The sequence below is a fragment of the Phoenix dactylifera genome, chromosome 18 (genome assembly GCF_051530095.1).
Source record: "Phoenix dactylifera cultivar Ajwa chromosome 18, Ajwa_hap1_PhDact_Kaust_v1.1, whole genome shotgun sequence".
NCBI classification, from domain to species: domain Eukaryota; kingdom Viridiplantae; phylum Streptophyta; class Magnoliopsida; order Arecales; family Arecaceae; genus Phoenix; species Phoenix dactylifera.
This window is the reverse complement of record NC_143207.1, coordinates 13418601-13440587: the sequence shown is the minus strand read 5'-3', so window position 1 is coordinate 13440587 and position 21987 is coordinate 13418601. Positions and strand designations below refer to the sequence as shown.

The 21987-nt window shown below is 36.3% G+C and overlaps 1 protein-coding gene across 2 annotated transcripts in view; it reads left to right on the top strand.

Annotated features, from left to right (window-relative positions):
* The first annotated feature begins 1522 nt into the window (after positions 1-1522).
* The window catches only part of TAF2 (TBP-associated factor 2), a 42721-nt gene continuing 22256 nt past the window's right edge, over positions 1523-21987 (top strand). For both annotated transcript variants that reach the window (XR_005509172.3, XM_039120549.3), the window contains exons 1-14: positions 1523-1742; positions 4548-4914; positions 5042-5187; positions 5303-5369; positions 7610-7809; positions 7944-8097; positions 9879-9963; positions 10050-10141; positions 12698-12823; positions 12904-12957; positions 19028-19096; positions 20743-20840; positions 20948-21286; positions 21385-21472. Coding sequence is in view for 1 of the 2 variants with exons in the window: in XM_039120549.3 (XP_038976477.3) it covers positions 1525-1742; positions 4548-4914; positions 5042-5187; positions 5303-5369; positions 7610-7809; positions 7944-8097; positions 9879-9963; positions 10050-10141; positions 12698-12823; positions 12904-12957; positions 19028-19096; positions 20743-20840; positions 20948-21286; positions 21385-21472 (2103 nt within the window). In the remaining variant the exon portion in view is untranslated. The remainder of the gene's footprint in view (positions 1743-4547; positions 4915-5041; positions 5188-5302; positions 5370-7609; positions 7810-7943; positions 8098-9878; positions 9964-10049; positions 10142-12697; positions 12824-12903; positions 12958-19027; positions 19097-20742; positions 20841-20947; positions 21287-21384; positions 21473-21987) is intronic.

The window sequence follows — 21987 nt, the reverse complement described above, 5'->3', positions numbered from 1 at the left end:
TTAGCACCAGAAATGTTGTGGTTCAAATCTGGCTCGAGGGTGACCACGCTGGAAGAGTCGGAGGAGCTGCTAGAGTGCAGAAGAAAACAGGAAGAGCCACCTCCTGCGACTGATGGTGTATCTGCGCAAAGCCTCACTAGTGTTTTCGATAAGGGCGCATCGGCGAATAAGGAGGGCGTCCGAGCTTGGTCGGGCGCGTCGGCGAATATTCGAGGTTGAAGTGGCCTTCGACGGAGTATGAGGCCGAATTGATTCTGGGCCAGATTGAGGACACGTCCGGTCAGCGTTGGTGTCTATTAGGCCGAAATTGGGGGGTGCCTCTTTTTGATGTGAGCTGGACAATCCATTTTGCCCCCCCATTAGTAATAAACCTATAAATATAGAGAGATATTCAAAGAAATGCATCTCTGGTAGATATGTATCACTGCACAACCTTTAGCTGATTATGAGCTAAAAGAGTTAAGATAATTGACGATATACAACATTGGAACAATAATTCATTGCCAATATAAATGATATCGCCGGATTAGTAAATTATAGCTCAGGGTTACAAATGGGTTGGGCCGACTTAGGAAACTACATGGCCCCAAACCAATTAGATGGACCTCGTTCAACTTTGACGTCACATGGGTCGGGTCTAAATGAAAAATTGGACTCAAAATTGAAAGTCAGTTTAATCTAGATTTTGTAATTCTTGACTCAACCTTGCCATGCCCATATGTCATTGGGGTTTAATTTGGATCAAGAAAAATTTGCCAGTCCTGACTCAAATCCGTTTTAACCCAACCAAAAAATCTAAATCATATAATACCCTTTCTCCTTCTCCTCATATATCTTTTCCAATTTGTCGAGTGAACCCGCATCTATATCAATTCCTTTATATTAATCCCAATAACCCCATCCTCTCCCACTTACTCTCATTTAATTATATTAAAGTATTCAATCTTTATTTTGGTGGATAAATAATGATCCCAATATACCGGCTTTAATCTTTAAGAATGATCAGTATCTTCGATCAAATTAATTTTTTTTATGAATAAAATTTCATATTTAAATTTTATTTAGTTATAAAAGTATAGCTAAATATTTGACTAGAAAAATATATCCGACTTGGCTCTGTACCAGTTCAAACCCGAATATTTTGTATTGGATCTAAAATATTTCTCATGGACGCTGACCTTCCGAACTCGGGTAGCTAAGGGCTTAGGTCGGACTCGGCCACGAAATTAGATTGGACCAGGACTAAGGAATGCTCCGGTCCGACCTAACTCATTTACAGCACTGGAGCGATTTGATATGTGATGTTGAACATGAGGGAACCCGTAAACCGGGACACGCATCCCGGAGAAAAACGAAAAAGAAAACCAATGACGCCCAAAACTCAACCGGTCTGACCCAAAAGCGGGGATCCAAGCCTCAGCTCACGAACGGAACAAGCCCGATCGCCCCCTGTATCCATCGGGAGGCCCTCTCCCGATGCGGCTCCGGGGTCGTCTATATAAACCCCCCGACTCGTTCCCACGGATGAAGAAAGAAACCCACCCGAGGGCCCTGCTGCCGCTGTGGGTGAAAACCTCGCGCTCTCCGGCGTATACCTCCTGTTCCTCCGTTGGCTCCAGGAAAAAAATGGCGAAGCCTCGGAAACAGAAGAACGAGGAGCAGAAGCCCGAGAGCTCGGGAGGGGTCGTCCTCCACCAGAAGCTCTGCCTCTCGATCGACATGGAGGAGCGAAGGATCTGCGGGTAGGGCTACCACTCCACCCTCTCCTCTCTTTCCTTTTCGTCCCTTCTCGCCCTCATAGCGATCGCGGCAGTTCTGGAGGATGGAAATCTTCATCCCTTTCGACCTTTCGTTCCTTAGGGTTTTTGGTGCTGCTTACTCTGGTTGCTAGGTTAGGCTGTGCGAAAAATTGATGTCGAGGGTTCCGTGGGTACTTCTCAATTCGGTGCCTGTCGCTGTTAGTGTGTGCTTTTGCTGGTCTATTTTCCCGGTACTTTCTGTTTATTTAGTTCCTTTGAGGCTCCAGCTGGGGTGCGGGCGTTCGAGTGGGAATTAGGTTTCTGGAGTGGTTCTTGAATGCCTTTAATTTGTTCGAGTGACATAATCAAGAGGGTGGCATCAATCTGAATGTATCTATAGAATCTTCAAATTCGTGCATCTGTTAATGTAGTGCATGGCCTTGCTAAAACATCCTGTCTAATCGGCACATTTGCACTATACTGTGTAAAAATCTAAATGGATATGTGTGGGTATATGGATATAGCGCTGTAATACACATGAAAGTGTAGTCAAGAAGCTTGCACATAGTATCGAAGTTACCTAAGTACTCCTTTTTTTGTGACTTTCATTCACTCTAAGGCCGCCTTTGGAAACAGAATAAAAATTTCAAAATAATTGGGATAAATGGATTAAGTGGAAGGGGAAAAGGGAGGGTTAAATTATTCCACCTTTTCACTGGAGTAAGTCATTCCTGGGTCAAGTGGGATAAATGGGTTAGGAGGAGAAAAACTAAAGCATTTATGGCACACCCCTTTTTTTTCTGAAATATTTATTCTTCCCTTCTAATGTGCTCAAATGACTGTTTGGATGAAAAGAGATGGGATAAGTTTACGTTTATTTCTCCTTATTCTACCTCCAAATGCAGCATAAGGTATGGAGGGATAAATTGTAATATCTTGGTGCATTAGATTTTTGGAATTACCCTTTTTATGTTAATGCGAAATGGAGTAAAAAAATTGCATATTCGTAATTTTGTTGCAGTGTCCAAACCTATCTGATGCACCCCTTCTATATTATGACCTTGACTATATATGCACGCATGCACGCATGCATGTACGTGGTGTAAAAATCTAATGCAAGAGTTTAGTAGAGAAGTCACATATGCATGTTTTATCCTTAAACACACCCTTAAGGGATTATCCTACAACATACAAACGATGGTATGAAAGTTCAGTTTCTGTCAGGTATGTCGATTTTCAATTTCGGAAATTTTGGTGGTTTTGGAGGTTAGGGTCCTAGTTTTGGAATTTTGGTCCAAATATAAAGAAAGGAAATAAAAGCAAAGAAATGCCATCATGTGGCATTTTAGAGTATATGATGTTATATAGGTTCTTCATTTGTGTACTTCCAACAATTTAATGTTGAAGTTATTGTAGCATACATGTGAAATTCATAAAGTATAACGATGCTTTGTATTGTAAACATATATATGTACATGTACTTATTATTTAATATCGGCTGTTTGAAAATTCATTATATTTAGCAACTAAGATGCTTTTTAGGGCCTAGTACATTCGAATTTTTTCCTCATTTTTAGGATTCACAGATATATTGAATTCAGGCTTTGCTTTTTTATATATTTGAGGTTAGGAGCTATTTAATCAAATGCATTTAGTTATGGATATCTTGTAAAATGATGCTGTTTTTGTGGAATATATTGTATCGAGTTGTTTACAGCAGCCTTTATAAAGTATTGTAACAGGCGACATTTCATAGGCCTCAGCGTGTCAAGCATTTCGTTTATTACGTATACCTCTTACTAATTAAAGAAAAAGAAATGAAAACCATTGACAAATGGTAATATATAGCCTATTCATTTAAATAAGTAAAGAAATTGACTACAATATGGTAGCAAACAATACAACAAAGCTTTTAAAAAGCATCTATGGCTAGTTTTGGTTAGGCTCGTCCAAGATTAACGAAAACCAGCAAAACTGGACAGAATTGCTGAAAATGACAGAAAAGGTTTCAGTTTAGGTTCGGTCTTGGTGAAAACTGGTCCTTTTTGGCTGAAATGGATTGGTTTCAGCCATGGTTCGCCAGGTTCAGGCTGGTACGAGGCGTACCGTACCGTATCGGTTCGGTACTGGTATCTGGTACGGATGGCATATCAATATTCAGTACGCCAAAAAAACTCCGTACCATGCCATACCAATACTGTGCTAATGTGGCACCGGTACAGGGTCCGGTACCGAGATGAAGAACGTTGGTTTCAGCCTTAACTTAGAACCACAATACGAACATGTCTACATATTTAACTTTTTTTTGTCATTGCTTTGTTATAGCAAAGGTTTCTAAGCTCATGTAAACTTGCCACATTTATGTACAGCTACTTCTAACTTTTGTATCTCTTTTCTTGATTTTAATAGCAAAGAATTGTATACTCAGATTTATGAGTTTCTGTCTTTTGGATGTCCTTAATCACAATTGTTGGTGAAACAGAGTCTGGAAATCTGAACCCAAATTGTTGGGACAAGGCTAGATTACTTTGGCCATGGCTATTTAGGGGCATATGTCACGCATAACGTCACTTCTTGTTTAGGTTGTTAGAAAGACAAGCTTTTCAAGAAACTTTGCAACAGATAACTGGCAATTTGCTCTTTGTATCTGAACGAACTTTTCTTTGTTCTTTTTTGATGGTTGTGTGCCTTTTGGATTTTACTGTCAAGCTCACACTAGTTGTTTGCACACGATCATGTTGGTATAAACTTCTGGATTAGTTGTTTAAAACCTAACATTTTATTTTTTCCCTCTTCGTTCATTTTAAGGTACACTGAGCTGAAATTAGTGGTCCCAGAGAGTGGTTATGTGGCTTTGTATGCTGATAATATGAACATTAAGAGTGTAACTGTAGATGGGGAACTAGCTGAGTTTGAATATTCCCCACATTATCAAATTGTCGAGGATGAGAAGAGATTCTGTTCAGTATCATGCCCCAAGTCAGCTGCTGACATTGCTTGCTCAATATACTCCTCTTCTCTGGATAGAGAAATGGTTCCCAATTTACTCATTACATGCCATAGATCAGCAAAATCGATAAATGAACAACAGGATCAAGAGAATGGGAGGAATCTAGTGCAAAAATCAAGTGGAGAGCAAGTTGCTAATGGTTACAATGGTCATCCAGTGGACAAGGTGAGACAACTAGATACCAGACATTTCTCTCATTAAGATTCATATGAAGTCCTTGATTTTTATATGTGTTAGTTATGTCAAAAGGTTCATATTATAGTATTCCGATGTTGGTTTATTTTGGCTACAGAATGTGAAATTGGTTCGCATTGACTATTGGGTAAAGAGGGCAGAAACTGGCATCCATTTCATGGATAATTTGCTGCATACTAATAATCAGATCAGGCGTGCACACTGCTGGTTCCCATGTAAGGACAGTATTCTACAACGCTGCTCGTAAGTTAAATTTTCTCTGTCAGTAATTATTTTGTGTTCCCTCCTAATCCATTTGCAGTGTTTTTTGATATCCTAGAGTTCTGATATTCATTTTAATAATTCATTTTTTTGCCAGTTTTGATCTGGAGTTCACAGTTAACTCTAATTTCGTGGCTGTCAGCAATGGGAACCTGCTATATCAGGTATACTTTTTTTTTTTTTCATTTGAACTTTGAGTGTATGGATACAATGCAGCAGACAGCGTTGTTTTTTTTGCCATTATTGAAATTGCAGCCAATAATTTTGTACTTCTTTGCTAGCAAGGATTCTGTATACCATATTGGAGGTTTCTAATGCTTTGTTATTATATCCATGAGTTCTAGCATACAGAGCATAGATTTTTTTTGTTGCAATTGTATGTTCTGGGAGGGTTTTGGAGACTCCAATTTTTTTCCATATTTTATTGACAAAAATCCATTGAAAAGGTGATTGATGGTACCCAGGATTCTTGGGACGGCAGCTGGCTCTTTTGTTGCCTTCAAGTTATGTACCCCTACCATGTATAGGATATCATATAGATAAGGATGCTAGAAATCCAAACTTCCCTTTCAAATCTCATCTTTTAGTCAGTAATCTAATGGTATGATGGTTCTGTATGGGAAGGCATGAACATGAACATTCAAAGAATATGGGGTGGTAAAATTAGATTTTCCGGGTCTATTGATCTTTTAAAGTTGAGCATATCACTGTCTCGCAGTTTGTTGAAAGTATAAAACAGAATATGATATATACTTTTGGACTGTAAGGTGTTTGACTCATGGCTCGTAGCTTTTTCTAGAATAAGTTTTAAGTCTAATTGTTAGTTACATCCAGGTTGATTTTAATTATCTTTGAAAGAATATTTTGAAAGAATTGGATGAGGAGATATCACTTGTAAAGTTATTTACATAAATTTCTACAGATCTATTTCTACTGTATATATATACATATACATACATATATACATATATATATACATATATACATATATACATATACACATAGACACACACACACACACACACACACACACACACACACACACACACACATATATATATATATAGTTGAAAATTAATTGACTTGCAAAATATAAATCGCACAATGTCTGGCTTTCCTTTTATTATTCTTTTATCACCACAGGCTTGGGAACTCATGATAAGATCAACTTTCTTCAATAAAATAAAAATCATCAATTCAATTTCTTAAACCCCTATCTGTTAATGAGTCCACCAAAAGCTCACTTTGCTCAGAAAGTTCAAAAGTTTCAGTAGGCTTTCTGTGGGAGTTATCTGTTTTACTTTCTTTACTAATACAACTGCACTTAACTTTAACCATTTACTTTAGATGTTTTTAGAATGTTGTCTTAGTACCAATGCTGAAACAACCTTCTTTTGGCTTTATTTATCTTTTTAGATAAATTCAAAATGAAACATGAACAAGGTTTGCCGTCTCAGTACCGGATTCGGTGCCACACTAGCAATGTATTGATACGATACGGTATGGGATCTTTCGGTGTACCAAGTATTGTTACGCCATCTGTACTAGATACCAATACCAAATTTGTACGGTACAATATGCCCCTTACCGCTCGATTTGGGCTGGTACAGCAAACCATGCATGAAAACTATTCCCGTATTGGCATTAATTTTGAAGATTCGTTAGTCAGAATTCCATTAGTTAGCTGCTATCAGTACATGGTAGATATATTTCAACATTCATTTTCTTATTTTTATTGCTGATGACAAAAATAACAATTTGTAAATTTCAGCGCAGTTAACAATAAGGATAATTTATATGGAATGCTATAGGTGCATATTCCTATCTTGAAGCTCAAACACTGATCGGGAATATCACTGGACCATGAACATGGGTTTCAGACTTTCAGTAGGGTTCCTCCGGAGAAAGATTTTGAAATCTTACCAACTTCAAATGTTTCTTCATTTGAATAGTACTTTTATTCATTTATGATGGTTTTAAAGGGCCTAGGGTATTGTTCACCAAAAAGAAAAGGACTCATGGTATTAACTTTATCACAGATTGCAAACTTTTCATTGCTTTTCAAACTGTAGCCATTGCTGTAGTTGGTCGTCTGATTTTGATGACTGAAATTATCTTGTTGTTCTAGCTAGTTAATTAAACTAGTGTATCTTAATACCTTGGATGCCCTGAGCAGTTGTTATCACCTAAACCTGTATCCTATATGAAGAACCAATGCATTTATGTGTTCTTGAAAATTTTCGATACTGCTGTCTGGAGAGTCCAACTGGTTAATAGTGAAGATTGGACAGAATGTGCTTTTTTATTCATATGCATGCTGTACTTCTATTTATTTTTCTTTGGATCTTTGAAGATTTTTGTTAAAAATTCTCTTTCTTCTTCAACTGTTAACAACCTCTTGCAGGTTTTAACCAATGATGATCCACCCCGCAAGACATATGTATATAAGCTAAGCACTCCAGTGAGTGCTGGGTGGATATCCTTGGCTGTTGCTCCATTTGAAATTCTTCCAGACATTCATAATGGCATTATCTCGCACATGTGTTTGTCTCCAAATTTTTTGAAGCTTCAGAATACAGTTGGTTTTTTCCATAGTGCATTTAGGTATGCCTTTCAAATTGTCAATATGTTATCAATTGTTATTTTTGCAAATTTTGTACTTTATTTGGTCTTTTATTCTTAGCCTATTGTTTTGTTTCTTGATATATCTATGCCTAATTTATCTGTTTGTTCTACAGCTATTATGAAGATTACCTTTCCACATCGTTTCCATTTGGTTCTTACAAACAGATCTTCATTCCTCCGGAGATGACAATAACTTCGATGAGTTTGGGAGCCTCCATGTGTATCTTCAGCTCTCATCTATTGTTTGATGATAAGGTTATAGATCAGGTATGCTTTTCCCTTGTTTTCACATCATGTGAATCCGATTAGTTTTTTCATATGCACTGTGTTATATTACTTGTATTCGATCTTTGAATAATTTGGGAGTCTTTTTTCCATTATTACTGTTGTAAATTAATAGTAATCATGCCTTTCTTTTGTACTATTGCTCTGTGAGTGTTCCACAACTCGCCTCCCTCTCCCCCTCTCTCTGTCTCTCTCTCTCTCTCTCTCTGTGATTTGAATGCTTTGATGCCAGATTTTTGATAATGTACCTCATTCATTTTGATACCTTCTAAACCCTTTGAGTTTGGTCCCATTTATTTGCCCATTCTAACTCTACTTTGAAACCTAGTTCTAGATCCACCTTGTCATCTGTTTTATTGACCAATTTGTTTTTAAAATTGATTATTAAAGATCTGATAAGACTTTCTGCATTTTGAAATCAAGTTAGCATCAAACTGCTCTATATGCCCTGCAATGGAGCTTCATACTTTACTGATTATTTTAACAATGTTCTTTTTCTAGTATAGTTTGCCAATCAGATATGCTGAAATACAGATTTTGGATAGCAGACTCCTTTTCCCTGTTAACCTCCATCAAACTATATTCTGCAACCCACTTCTTGATGATTATGCACCTCTTCCTATCATATATTTCATGTTTTTTCAATCACGTATATTTTTCTTAAAGCACAAACTCCAATAGTCTTGCAAACCAATACCATTTTTCTTAGATGCCTTGTGGGTGAACATGCATCCTAGATTATGTGAAATAACTTTGTCCTCATTTCGGCAGCCAATCCACTTGTCGAGGCTAGCAAGGAAAAGAATGTATAGATTTAAAAAAAATCCAAGAAATCTTATATTCTATCAGTGCAGTACAAGTAGAATATTGAAGATATGGGAATTTCTTTTCATAAGTATATTTAGTTTTTGTGTTGCAGATAAAGCTTCCTTGCATTGCTGATAACTCTCTTGAATTGGAGTTGGTGTGGCATGACCCGAAATTTGGACATGCTAACCTCAAGGCATGACCATCATAATTGATCCACATATCATTTAACATCCTCAAAATAAAATAATATAACTCAACTCAACTCAACTAATCCTTAATCCCTAACTAGTTGCAGTTGGCTACATGAATCCTTTTTCTCCATTCCGCTTTGTTAGTGCCGTACTTTCCTAAAGATATTGTAGTACCAAGTCCTTCCTTACTACTTCACTCCACATAATTTTTGGTTTACCTCTACCTCTCTTTCTTTCTACATGTATCAAAATATATTATAAACCAAAATATGATGGGTTAATGCCTAATCAATATGTATTGTAAACTGTAGCTTGCGTAAATAGACGTTTGCTTACAAACTGGAACATATCTACCTATACACAATCCTATACCTCCAATGATATCAGTCCTCTAAGCATTGGTGCAAATTCATTGTCATGGTGATTTTGGACACCAAGTGATATCTTCATATATGCAAGATATATTAATTACATGAAAATTATTTCCTTTGATTATCTTTGCATATTTTTTAGCATATATACTGTCAATTTTGTTTATCATTCTACATGGTGCATGCAATTCAGTTGGTCATTTTGGATCTAATTGAGACTAGCATGGTGCAAAAAACTTAATTCTTTGCTTATATGTACTGATGGTGTGACAACTTCAGTATACATTGTCAAACCATCGATTTCATACTCTTAATTTTATGTTTATATAAGTTTTTAATGCCTCTTGTGACGTGTTCTCATGCAACTGCATTTCTCAAATATACCAACCAGACGATTGACACTAGAATCAAACTTGCTTATGCCCTTGCAAGACAATGGTTTGGAGTATACATTACTGCAGAGGAGCCGAATGATGGTAAGTTTTACAGGAGGGTTTGAATTTACATTTCTGCAGTTTGAAGTATAAAAAATTGAGAAAATGCAGTTATGCGTTGTTTGCAGAATGGTTATTAGATGGCTTAGCTGGTTTTCTTACTGATACCTTTATTAAGCGGTTTCTTGGAAACAATGAGGCACGCTACCAGCGTTACAAGGTAATTGCATTGTTCTTCCATAATTTTTTTCCCACTTTTTTTTATATAAACTGTATGATTCATTTTATGGATGTTTTACCTGAGTATTATGATTCATCAATTTAATCAGAATGTGCTATGACTAATTCTACAACAATTTTGATGCTGATGAAATCTAGTAGGATATTTAGTTGGAGAATCAATATGATTTAACATAAATGTAAAGTTTTATCTACATTTTATTACACAAACTTCCAAATAAGGTTCGTCGTACGGGTGTGTACCGCTTGTACTAGGTGTATTGTACTATACTGGTACCAAACTGAGACTCGATATAGGGGGTGGACGTCTTGGTACGTTGAGTTGACACCCGTACTGAGCGTATCGAGTATCGACTGTATACCAACATGTTACGGGTATGGTGTCCGGTACCAAGATGGTGAACTTTGCCTTCGGATCTAACATGAATCGTTTAAAGTGTACAAGTTTACTGGCAAGAATCAATAATATGCAAAGAGAAATTGGAGTTGAATGTATCTAGATGGATTTTGTAATTATTTTTCTATATCAGCATTACGTAAGTATGCATCTTTAGTTATTGAAAGTTGTAACTGCAATGATTGGAAAATTACATAACAGTTTTTCTCTTAGGAAATAAATGATGTTTTTTTTGTTTTAATCTCAAACTAAGCTTATTGACATAATCTATTATCTCTTGAATAATGAAGTAATTTCAGTCAATCACTTAATCTCAGTCAATATAATTCTATTCAATTTTTTTTTTTTTTTTGTGAACATAAGAAGTCCAAGGTAAGAAGACTTGGCTTGGCTATGCTGGATGATTCTTGGATTCGGCTGCTTCAGCAATTTTGCTAGTGTTATGAAATTATAGAAAACAAAACCAAATGATTAGGTCAATAAAATCTATATCAGACATCATTACAGAGTATTTTTTTGGTAATTCTGGTTTAGAAAATCATGTTTCCTGTCATTGTAGTAATTTATCAGTCTGTTATTTGATAACAATATAAAACATGAGAATGTAGATGTCTATAGAAGTATGAGCCTGTGAGATATGAGCTATAAATCATGTTTATAGAAGACAAATAAAAGGCTTTAGAAATATTTTACATGAAAAATTGCAAGATTTAATTCTGAATGATCTCTTAAAACCCCATATTAACTGAAAATTTGAAAAAAAATCCTCTATCTTCTTGTAACCCAAATGGTTTCACTTATTGAAAACCTGTAAAATCTGTGTTTAGTCTTTATATATATATATATATTAATTTGAAAGATGTGGAGATGACCAAAAGATGGCACCAATTTACCAAGTATATAATGTATACTAAATATGGCAACTTTTGATGTGACCTATGAAAATTTGAATTAATCCAAATGATGGATCAGTTCAACAAAAACTAGAAATGTTCTTGGACATAGCTGATCATGGGCCAGGCTTGGGTACAGAAAATATCAAATTTTAGATAGGCCTGGCCTGAAGTCCGATTAAAAATGAATAGAGTTTAGGCCCGAGGTCCGGCCCATGATCATCTCTAGTCTTGGACGAACTATTTGACTGGCCTAAAATTTAAATGATGGACAAGTACATATATTGTTAATTGCTATGTATTATCAATTAAATAATTAACTTGTTCGGTTGCTTTTGGCTCCACATAAGACTGTGTTACTACTTACTAAGAAGATTGGTCTATCTTGCTCGTGACAAAAAGAATCATTTTTGCCCTCTGATGATCTTTTGTCATTTACCAATAATTTCTACCTTTGCTTTGGATCTCTCTCTCTCTCTCTCTCTTGTGGGAGAGAGGGGGGGGGGGGGTTGTGTGTGGAAGGCAAGATACTTCGTCTCACTTCAGCACATAGTTGGGTTTTGTGCAAGTGCAATAGCTCCTACTATGGTAGCATGATTAAGAGCACTGATTACTCAAATAATTAAAGTTGAAGAGAATTCACTTTTACTTTCTTAAGTTTTATTAACAGGCTGTAGAGTGTAAACTTTACCCTATCCAGAGAGAAATATTTTATGAACATGCCTTTTAAGTATGTTATGTGTAATTTTGATGTACGTGTGTACATTGTAAGATGATCAATCAATGTTAAAATTGTTTTGAGGTTTAGAATTTGTCAGTATATAAATTGGTTACTTTTCCTGATTACCAGTTATGGAACAAAATACTATGCTCTTTCTTGTTTCTTTTCATACACATACATGTATACATATATCAATAATGCATACATACATGTAATATATAAATGTGTGCATGTATATGGGAGTATGTAATGTATTCATAAACACGCGTATACAATTAACCTCTTAGCCATATGTTTCAGTGTAATTTGCAAGTAACATTGTAGAATTTATTTTATTTTATTTTATTTTTCCAAATTTCAGATTGTAACATATACATGCATCAAATGAATCTTGCACATGCTCTTTTCTTTTCTTTTCTTTTCTTGTTCTTTTTTTAGGTATTACCATCAACTATTCAAATGCTCAATATAAAATTTGCATCAGTTATCCGTTATTAATTTTATTGATAACTTCTTTTGACATAGGCCAATTGTGCTGTTTGCAAAGTTGATGTTACTAGCGCAACTGCTTTAAGCTCTCCTGCTGCTTCAAGTGATCTCTATGGAACTCAAACCATTGGTTTGTACGGAAAGATCCGTACTTGGAAAGCTGTAAGTTGCAGTACATTAGGCTGTTCAATGTACTATATTTGAAGTTTAGTCATGCCCCTATTTGCGGTTTCTTATTGCAGACGGCGGTTCTTCAAATGTTAGAGAAGCAAATGGGTCCAGACTCTTTTCGTAAGGTGGGGTTCTATGATCCAATCTTGTCGTATTTTGCTTCTATTGTTCAATGATATTCCAATTTCATGACATGGTGCACTATGTCGAGGCTCACTAATCTTTGTTTTCTTTGCTAATGTTGCATAGAAACAGTTTTCCTACTTAGTTTCAGGTAGGTACTATATCTTTTGCTTGTTTCTGCTCAGCTCCCAGTAAACTCACTATAACAGAAAAGGTCCGTAGTAGCGGTCAAAACCTGGCAAAAAATATAGCAAATCATTGGTAAAACCTATACCAATAGTTGGTAAACTGTGGCAATAGGTGGCGTTGCTAGAAGTTATTGTCGCAGTTTAGGTAACTATTGGTATGAGCAACTTTGTTGACAACGGTCTTAAGTCATTCTATAGCGATGGTTTGTACCATTGATATAATTAGGTAATGGAGATGAAATATTTTTGGGAAAAATTCTTATATATACACCTATAGAAGGTATCGAGCCTTGTATACTTATTCAAAACTTGTTCACAGCATAAAATATACTCATTTCAAATATATTACTGCTTTTCATATTTTAATAATTAATTATTTTCATTAAAAAATCAATCCTCTTCTTTTTGACAAAAAAAAGAATAACTTCATTTTATTCTTTATAATATTTTGAAAATCTCTTCATTTAAAATATTTAAAATGTTAATAGTTTCACTATATTTCTATAATCATATTTTTTCCTAAAGTCCTTTAAAAGTAGATAATTCATGATTCTTTTTTGTCGTGCTATAATTGAAATCTGGCATACTTTAATACTTTATAAGTTTATATTATGTATTTCATTTAAGTAGTTTTAATTTTTTATATATTTTTAATACAAATCAGGTTGGATTAGTGAACCAAATCTTTGGTTAAATCGATCTCCATGTAAATTTTTTTAATAATCTCATTTTAGGCTATTACTTAGTTACGGTGCATCGCTTGCAATATTGATAGTGGCTTCCATACTGAAAATTATTTTTTTCTAATTGTCAAAATGACTTGAGTCATGTAACTTGTTCATTATAGATTGGGTCAAATCAAGTTGAAAATAACATATTTAACCTATCAAAAAATTCCAGGTAAAAACATAATACATAATCAATTTCATTAAATTTATGCCCCCTCTTTATCAATAAATTATTTGTAATACACCTTTAATTAATTAATAATCACTAACGTGTATAAAACTATTACAACATATATTAAAATTCCCAAGCCAAACCCGATTGGCACTACTGCAAGTATTTACCTAACTTGACTGGTCATGTAACCTGTCTAGAGCCAAATGAAGTTGACAATAGCATATTTAACCCATTCAAAAATGTTAAGTACAAATAGAACATATAATAGTCTATATATGTAGTTGCAATCTTATTACTCCTAACATTTATTAGGTATATGTAATATCTATTTCTAAAAAAATTCAAATGCATAGTTAGTGATGTAATATTATTGTCACAAAAAATACAATCAATTTGCAACGATACTAACTTGTCACAAAAATAAACTATAAATAATTAGCAATGAAAACTATTAGTTATACAATGATGTATAGGTGGCAAAATTTATTTCATCAACAAATAGTCAGTATTATGCAACAAAACTATAAATATTGCCAAATAAGTTCTATTTATTCAGAAATTATTGTCCTTACAAGGTACCGCCCTTAGCAACATCCATAAATAACCTTTACAATGTTATAGACCTTTTGCGATAATTTTTAAAACTGTTACTATAGAATATAATTTCTTGTAGTGGTTATAAAGTGCCATTGCTATTTAATAACTTTGAGTAACACTCTTTCATCAACATTTCTTAAAACCAAGGTCCGCCGTACCGGGTCCGGTAGGCGTACCGGTTGCCTACTGGACCGGTACGGGCCGGTTTGTACCGTGCTCCGGGCGGTACGAACCGGGAAGCTCTTCCCCGCCGGAACCGGGGAAGAAGAAGAGAACCAGAAGGAAGAGAGGGAGGGAGCCCACCTTCGGCTGCCATCGGAGAGCCGCGGAGGGGCGTCGGAGGCCGGTGGGGGGCGGCGGAGCCCGGCGGGGGACGGGGGAACCAGCGGAGGCCACGGCCGCGTGCACTGTTTCGAAAGAAACAGGGGATGCGGCTGCGTTTTTTAATTTGGGGATTTTAAGTGAAGTCGGCAAATCGAAACAGTGGACGCGGCCGCGGCCGCAGCCTCCGCAGCGCCCCCGCGCATTCCTCCGTCCCCCGCGGGCTCCGCCGCCCCCCACCGGCCTCTGACGCTCCTCCGTGGCTCTCCGATGGCGGCCGAAGGTGGGCTCCCTCCCTCTCTTCCCCGCGCTCTCTCTTTTTCTCCTTGTCTTCTTCGTCTCCGGCAAGAAACCGGCCTGTACCGGTTTCCACGGCTCCGGCGTACCGGTAGCTGGCCGGACCGGTTTGTACCGGCCGGTACGGGCCGGTTCGGCATACGCTGCTTAAAACCATTACTAGTTAGCACTTATAAAATTGTGTCGCTATAGACTTTGTTTGTTTTAGTGATTTGAGCCTTTTTGGGGTTAGCGATTCTTTGCACGAGTTTAGGAATCGTTTATTAATGCAATTGATGCACATAACTTGATCTTGTAAAACTTCATACTTATAATTATATGCTAAATTACCTAGATATAATATATGCCATGCAATCTTTTTGGTGTGATATATATGTATAATTGGTCTTTTTTTTGCAGATTAGATACACAACAAACTGGGCCTAAATTTGGTTCAAGTCTCTAAAAGAACTAGATCTGTATTTGACCCACTGAAACCTGCCATACCTGGTTAATTTTTGCACGATTAGACCAACTTTGTGGGGTTTGGCGACCTGGGATCGGCCTTTTTCTTAAAAGTTACCTTATGGAATAAGTCACCAGTTTTCGCATGACCCATCTTGGAACTACTGCAAACGGCTGAAATCTCTTAAATGCTGAGACAGTTGCCAACATATATTTGGTATCATAACAAAATGTATAGTTGTTTTCCACATATCTATATCTATATATTTTATTTTAATTTTATCATTTAATGTGCTCTTGGCCCAACTGCTTGACCCAACAGCTGGACTGGTGACTCTGCCCCCTGACTAGGTTAATATCTGGTTCAGTTTTTAGTTTTTATTTTTTTGGATGTATGTGTGCTTGATATATATATTTATATGTATATGTAGAAAATCCACTAGACTTCCTATTCTCTAATCAGCATACTTAATTTTATTGGACCCCTTACTGTAATGTACTCCTCCATCTCTGCTAATCTTTTGTGAACATAAGATTTTCTCTAATGTACACACATATGCATGCATGCATGTACATGTGTGTACACGCATACGTACATATGTAGAAAATCCACTGAGATTTCTTATTCTCGACATCAGTACACTTAATTTTTTTGGACCCCTTCCTCCAATGGGCTCATCCCTCTCCACCAACCAATCATGAACATTAGATTTAATCTTCCAGAACTTTCAGGATTATTTTTAGGGTTATGAATTCCTCTTGGCTGCCATGCACATTCCAATCGCTGCGTGTGATGGGATCCTTAAGAGCACGGAAACATTCCAGTTATGTTTGGGCTCGCCCGAGCCCACTTATGTCCACATGGGCTGCAGGGGACTCCCACAACAAAACTATGTTATGACATCCACCGTGATCTCATCTTGATGAAGCAATGCGAGGCTGTTAGTGTCTCTCTCTCTCAAACTCTACGCATACAGAATTTGTCTACTTCTTCTATTTTGAAGTAATGTACTTAGAATTTTCATGTCCCCATCCTGCTAGCAACACAAAAGAATGGAAAAACATGGTCCTTCTTCCTCTCCCATTATCTTCCATTAATTAATATAATGTTCTTTGCACCCTGTTATTCCTGGTGAGGTATCTTTATGGTGTGCTGTTTTTATTATTTTGCTGTTTCTGTAAGAGTAAAGATTTCTTATTATTGATTATGCTGAAATGATTTAAAATTCTAACCATAATTCTGGTGCTAATCAGAAAGTACAATTTGTAAATATTTAAATTTTGGTCTCTAATTGTTGCATATATGAGTATTTTTGGTATGCAGCGTATGGAGCCATGGACTATATCTTAAGATTGAAACTGTAAATCAAGAAATTGAAATTGTTAGTTTGATAGTTTTTAAGACATTATTAGGAATGTTAATATTGGTTAGGTAAAACTATGAAATTATTAAATGCTGATAACCAAGTTGAAAACAGTCAAATGGAAACTCTGCTTCTTATGATTAGACACACGTACATATATTCATTTTACATTACTATTCTAGCAGGATTCAAGTTCCAATCCTGTTCTCATCACTGGGTTTGAATCAAGGGCATCAGTAGGGTGAGATCAAGCAAAGTTGTGTCATGTTTAAGCATGGTCAAACCTGATTTGGTTTCTCCTCTTTGTTTTAATTGGTATTGATGCTAAGCTTGGATTGACCATCTTTATCATGGTGGGCATCAATTGGGATTGCTATAAAGGTTATCATTCTACTTAGGTGATATAGTTCTTTTTCTTTTGGCACCCTTGTTTTCTCTATCTTGAAGTAGGTGTAGAGAGAGAGAAGCTCTAGGGACAACCAGTTCCACTTGGTCCCTGGCCTCCATGGCCAGGGTGCAATTGTATTAAACTCTCCTTTCAGAGGTGCCATGTTTTGTAGCCTCTAGGCCATGCATAGCGAGGTTAAGTAGTTAGCCATTGTCCTTGTGCTCCTATCTACATCATCGGCCTTCTTCAACTCCAACAATTTGTTGATCTATACGGTTATCCCTTGTTGATTTCTGTTTAAGACCCTTCAAGCCCCATAGTAGAAGGCGAAGTGGCTCTATGGAGCTATGCTTGAGGAAATGCTTGTGGCATGACTTGATTGGATTGTATGTGAGCCTCAGGGTGATTCAGCATCCAGATTCCAGACTGTGGAATGTTTGTTGCAATAGTGGCATTCTTGTTGGGTACTTTCTTTGCTGTCTCCAGAACTAGCATGACTCAAATTTTTATTTTGTTTTTCAGTTTTGCTCTTATCTTTTGGCCTTGGACTTGTATTGAGAGCCAGATTAGTAAGGATGCTGTTGCCCTGTATGGACTGGACTGTGCAGTCGTGAGGGTATCCTTCACCGGCGAGTTGGCCCAATGAGGCTGAGGTGGCGGAGGAAGTCTGTGGGCTGTGCTGCATGGCCTGTTCTGGTCATTTCTTTACAGGCGAAATAGTTCTTTCTTTCTTTTTTTTTTAAAGTATTCCTAATGTCTCTAAAATTTATTAGATGGACTCTACATGAGCCTCATTCATCAAATATAACCTTTCTATCAGCAGGCCACTTGTGGACTGTTCCTTTCTTTGTCGTCAGTTCAAGTGACTGCCCATCTTATTGTGAAAAGAGACACATCGACTATATTCAGTCCATGCACCCTATCTTTATCTTCTTTCTCCTTCTCTCTCTTTCTTCACCATCTTCCATCTTTTCTGAGTCTTTGGTTTATTTTATTAAATTACATATTTCATCGACTTAATTGTTGTTTCATAAATCTTTCTAGCCCTACTGTTGAAAGGCTCATATTTGTCCCTTTAAGGGACCAAACATATAGTCACTTCCCTTCATCAGATCTTGAATCTTTATGGAAAAACCTGACCACCTAACAACAATTTTCAATATTTCACTTGTGATTCATTCTACAATTTAAGCATTAAAGATGAAAATTATGCAACGAAAGCCATTGGTTTGTTCTTCTAGTAATCAATCTCATCTAGCAACTTATAATGGAGTCATTTACATATCTATGGCTTTTTGAAGTGGTGAACTTTTATTATTGTTTGATACTTGTGATAATTCTGTTTCTTGTTTTATTAAATGATATGTGAAAAATTGATTGATGACTTCTTCTAATCCATCTATATTTTTTTGGAGAAAATCTAATTCATCTATATTAAATTTAGAGAATTGCAAATTATGTTATTTGGGACTCCAAAATTTTTATTTTGCTTCCATTATACATAGTGAATACTTGTCAGTTATTTTTAATTTTCTGAATGCTTCCTGATTCATCTGCTTAGTTGTTTCAGATTCTGCAGCACATAGTTTGTAGGGCTCGTGATTCAACTCGCTACATGAGAATGCTTAGTACCAAAGAGGTTAGCATGATCTAGTTCTTACTTTTGGGATTAGATTTTAATCAAATATCATTTCCATAATCTGGTCGGATGGTCTTGATATTTGCCATTTATATGCCCATTCGTATGCCTGTCATGTTGCATGACATTGGGCATTATAATTATTTTCCGGTGACAGAATTTCTGTAATGAACAAAGTCACCATTCATGAGAATATGCATCATGCTCTATATTTTTACTTTACAGTGGACTAGTTTTTTCTATTAATTATCTTTTATTGCTCAGTTTGAAATTGACAAATCCATGGGCCAAACTGACAGAAACCAGCAGAAACCTGAAATCTGGTTTTAGATTATTATTATCCAGCTTAAGCTGGGAGTTTTTTTTGTTTTTGCTCAAACTTGCCACTTTGAAAATTTTAGTCTGTCTATACCTGAAATGCTCAGCCATTACTGAAAGTATAGAATTTAATGTGATTGAGCATTGAAGGGTGCTAGTTCTTTCATGATTTGTTCCTATTGGGAGATTTGACTGAATTTTTCTTATGTCCAATTGCTTATTTTAAACCAAAACTGGTGTTTATTCTGAGATTCTTCTCTTAATGCTTTTTTTCAAGTATTTACATCATGAAAAGTGTTAGCTGTAAATTTCACTGTTTTGTGTTCATTTTTTATTGTAAAAAATGCATCGTAGGGATGCCAGATAAAATGGATTCATCTTACATAAATCCCACTTAATGCGCACATACTTGAGAACGCAACAATCTCCATGGGTGGCCATGGCAATAAGAATTTTTCATTATCCAACTTCTATTGACATCAAACATTTGAAGTAAAATCATTGTATTATAAGTGAGAACTCCTAAGTGTGTTGTTGGGAAAAATGCTTGATGCCCCTGAGCATATTATGCTGAGTTGTTCAGCATCTGTAAAGGTAGACCCAAAGATGATGATGTCCCTGATCAAGTGTAGACCATTCGCAATGCAGGTGAACTTAGAATGATCATATGAGTGCTTCTGAACTTTGTCCAATTACAGCAACAGTTAGAGACTTAAATCCTCTTGTGAGTTTTTAAGGGAGCCATGGGTATTGATATACCTCACGATGGGTAACAAATAGCCTTATGGACTGAAAATTGGTCATCTGTAAACATGTTGTCCTGAAGATATTGATAGAATAAACACAATGAGGGAATTATATAAGCCCTTGGTGAGATGAACAGCAAGTAACAAAACAATGATAGCAATGTTGACTGATGGAACAAGAAGGACGAAGAAGAAAAAAGGAAAAAAGAGTGGGGTGTTGTGCCACTCAGCCTATGTAGGAGGCTGAACCCTTATCTCTTTTTTTTTTTTGATATTAATCTTATGTGAATTGCTTGAATGTCTACTGGTGAATGAAAGTAAGAACGGCTAGATCATGCATCAAAATATTCATGATTAAGCTTGGTACTATTTTTTATTTTGATAATTCCTTCTTATTTATTTAATACTATTTTTAGATTGCAGCTCACAGTATGACACCGTCGTATTGATGTTCTTACCTGATAATTACCATACAAAATGTTCTTTTGTTGAAGTTGCTGAAGGAATTGTGCTATTTATTTATTATTATTTTCTAGAGTGCAGTATTGTGCTATTTATTTATTATTATTTTCTGGAGTGCAGTTCAGGCACCTTGCCAATAAGGTTGGCAATCTGGAGCGTCCATTCCTAAAAGAATTTTTTCCTCGATGGGTTGAATCTTGTGGATGTCCTGTTATGAGGTATCACAGTCTTCAGTGTCCCTCTCCCCCCTCCCCATGGCACTTTTCTTTCCCTTCTTTACTAGTGCCTATTACGTATTTATCCTTTCCAATTTTCTCCTTTTAAGGATGGGACTATCCTATAACAAACGAAGAAATATGATCGAATTGGCTGTTATGCGAGGTTGCACGGAAAAAACACGTTGTGTTTCTGGTGGCAATCCTGATAGTGAAATTCGAGAAGGTGAAACTGGTTGGCCAGGAATGATGAGCATCCGTGTTCATGAACTTGATGGCATGTATGACCATCCAGTTCTGCCAATGGCTGGGGAGAGCTGGCAACTGCTGGAGATACAGTGCCATTCTAAACTAGCTGCAAAACGGTTTCAGAAGCAAAAAAAAGGTTCTAAACCTGATGGCTCTGATGACAATGTAGATGCTGTGTCAACTCAAGATATGCGCACTGGGTCTGTTCCCTAGTTACCAAGTGCTCTTTCATTCTGTCTAACCAAAGAATTTTTTAGATATTCTTGAAATTATGATGAAACTTTCTTTTCATTTGCAGCATGGATTCACCTTTGTTGTGGATTAGAGTGGATCCTGAAATGGAGTACCTTGCCGAAATTCATTTTCACCAACCTGTTCAGATGTGGGTAAGAACAAAAGCTTTTCTAGCCAGGATAATTCAAGATTTTATTTTTCTCCCTTTGATTTTATTCTCTCTACCAACTAAGAGTGCTATCACGCTGTTGTATTTTTTGTGCAGCATCTCAAACAGTAGAATATTATTAAATATGCTAGCCATTCTATTTGGAGATGTTTTGACATTTGTTTAGTAATATAAGTAGGATATCCTAAACAATAGTAAAAAGTGAAGTGATTCATTCAGTATTTTGTTCAGAACTTCTGATATCCTCTTGATAGCTAGAGTACATTTCTAGTGCAGAATTCATTTAATTAGTGAAGGTATTCTTGAAAGAGCTGGTATGACATTAAAATCACAATGCAAGAATTTACTATAGTATTAACTCCATTACACGACTAAACCATGCTACTATGTCATGCTGCAATATTATCTATTGTAGTCTCCTGGAGAATATTGCCATGTTAGAAGATTTGTTGAACTATACAGCTTTTACATGTCATCTCCTGGAAAATAAATTTTGTT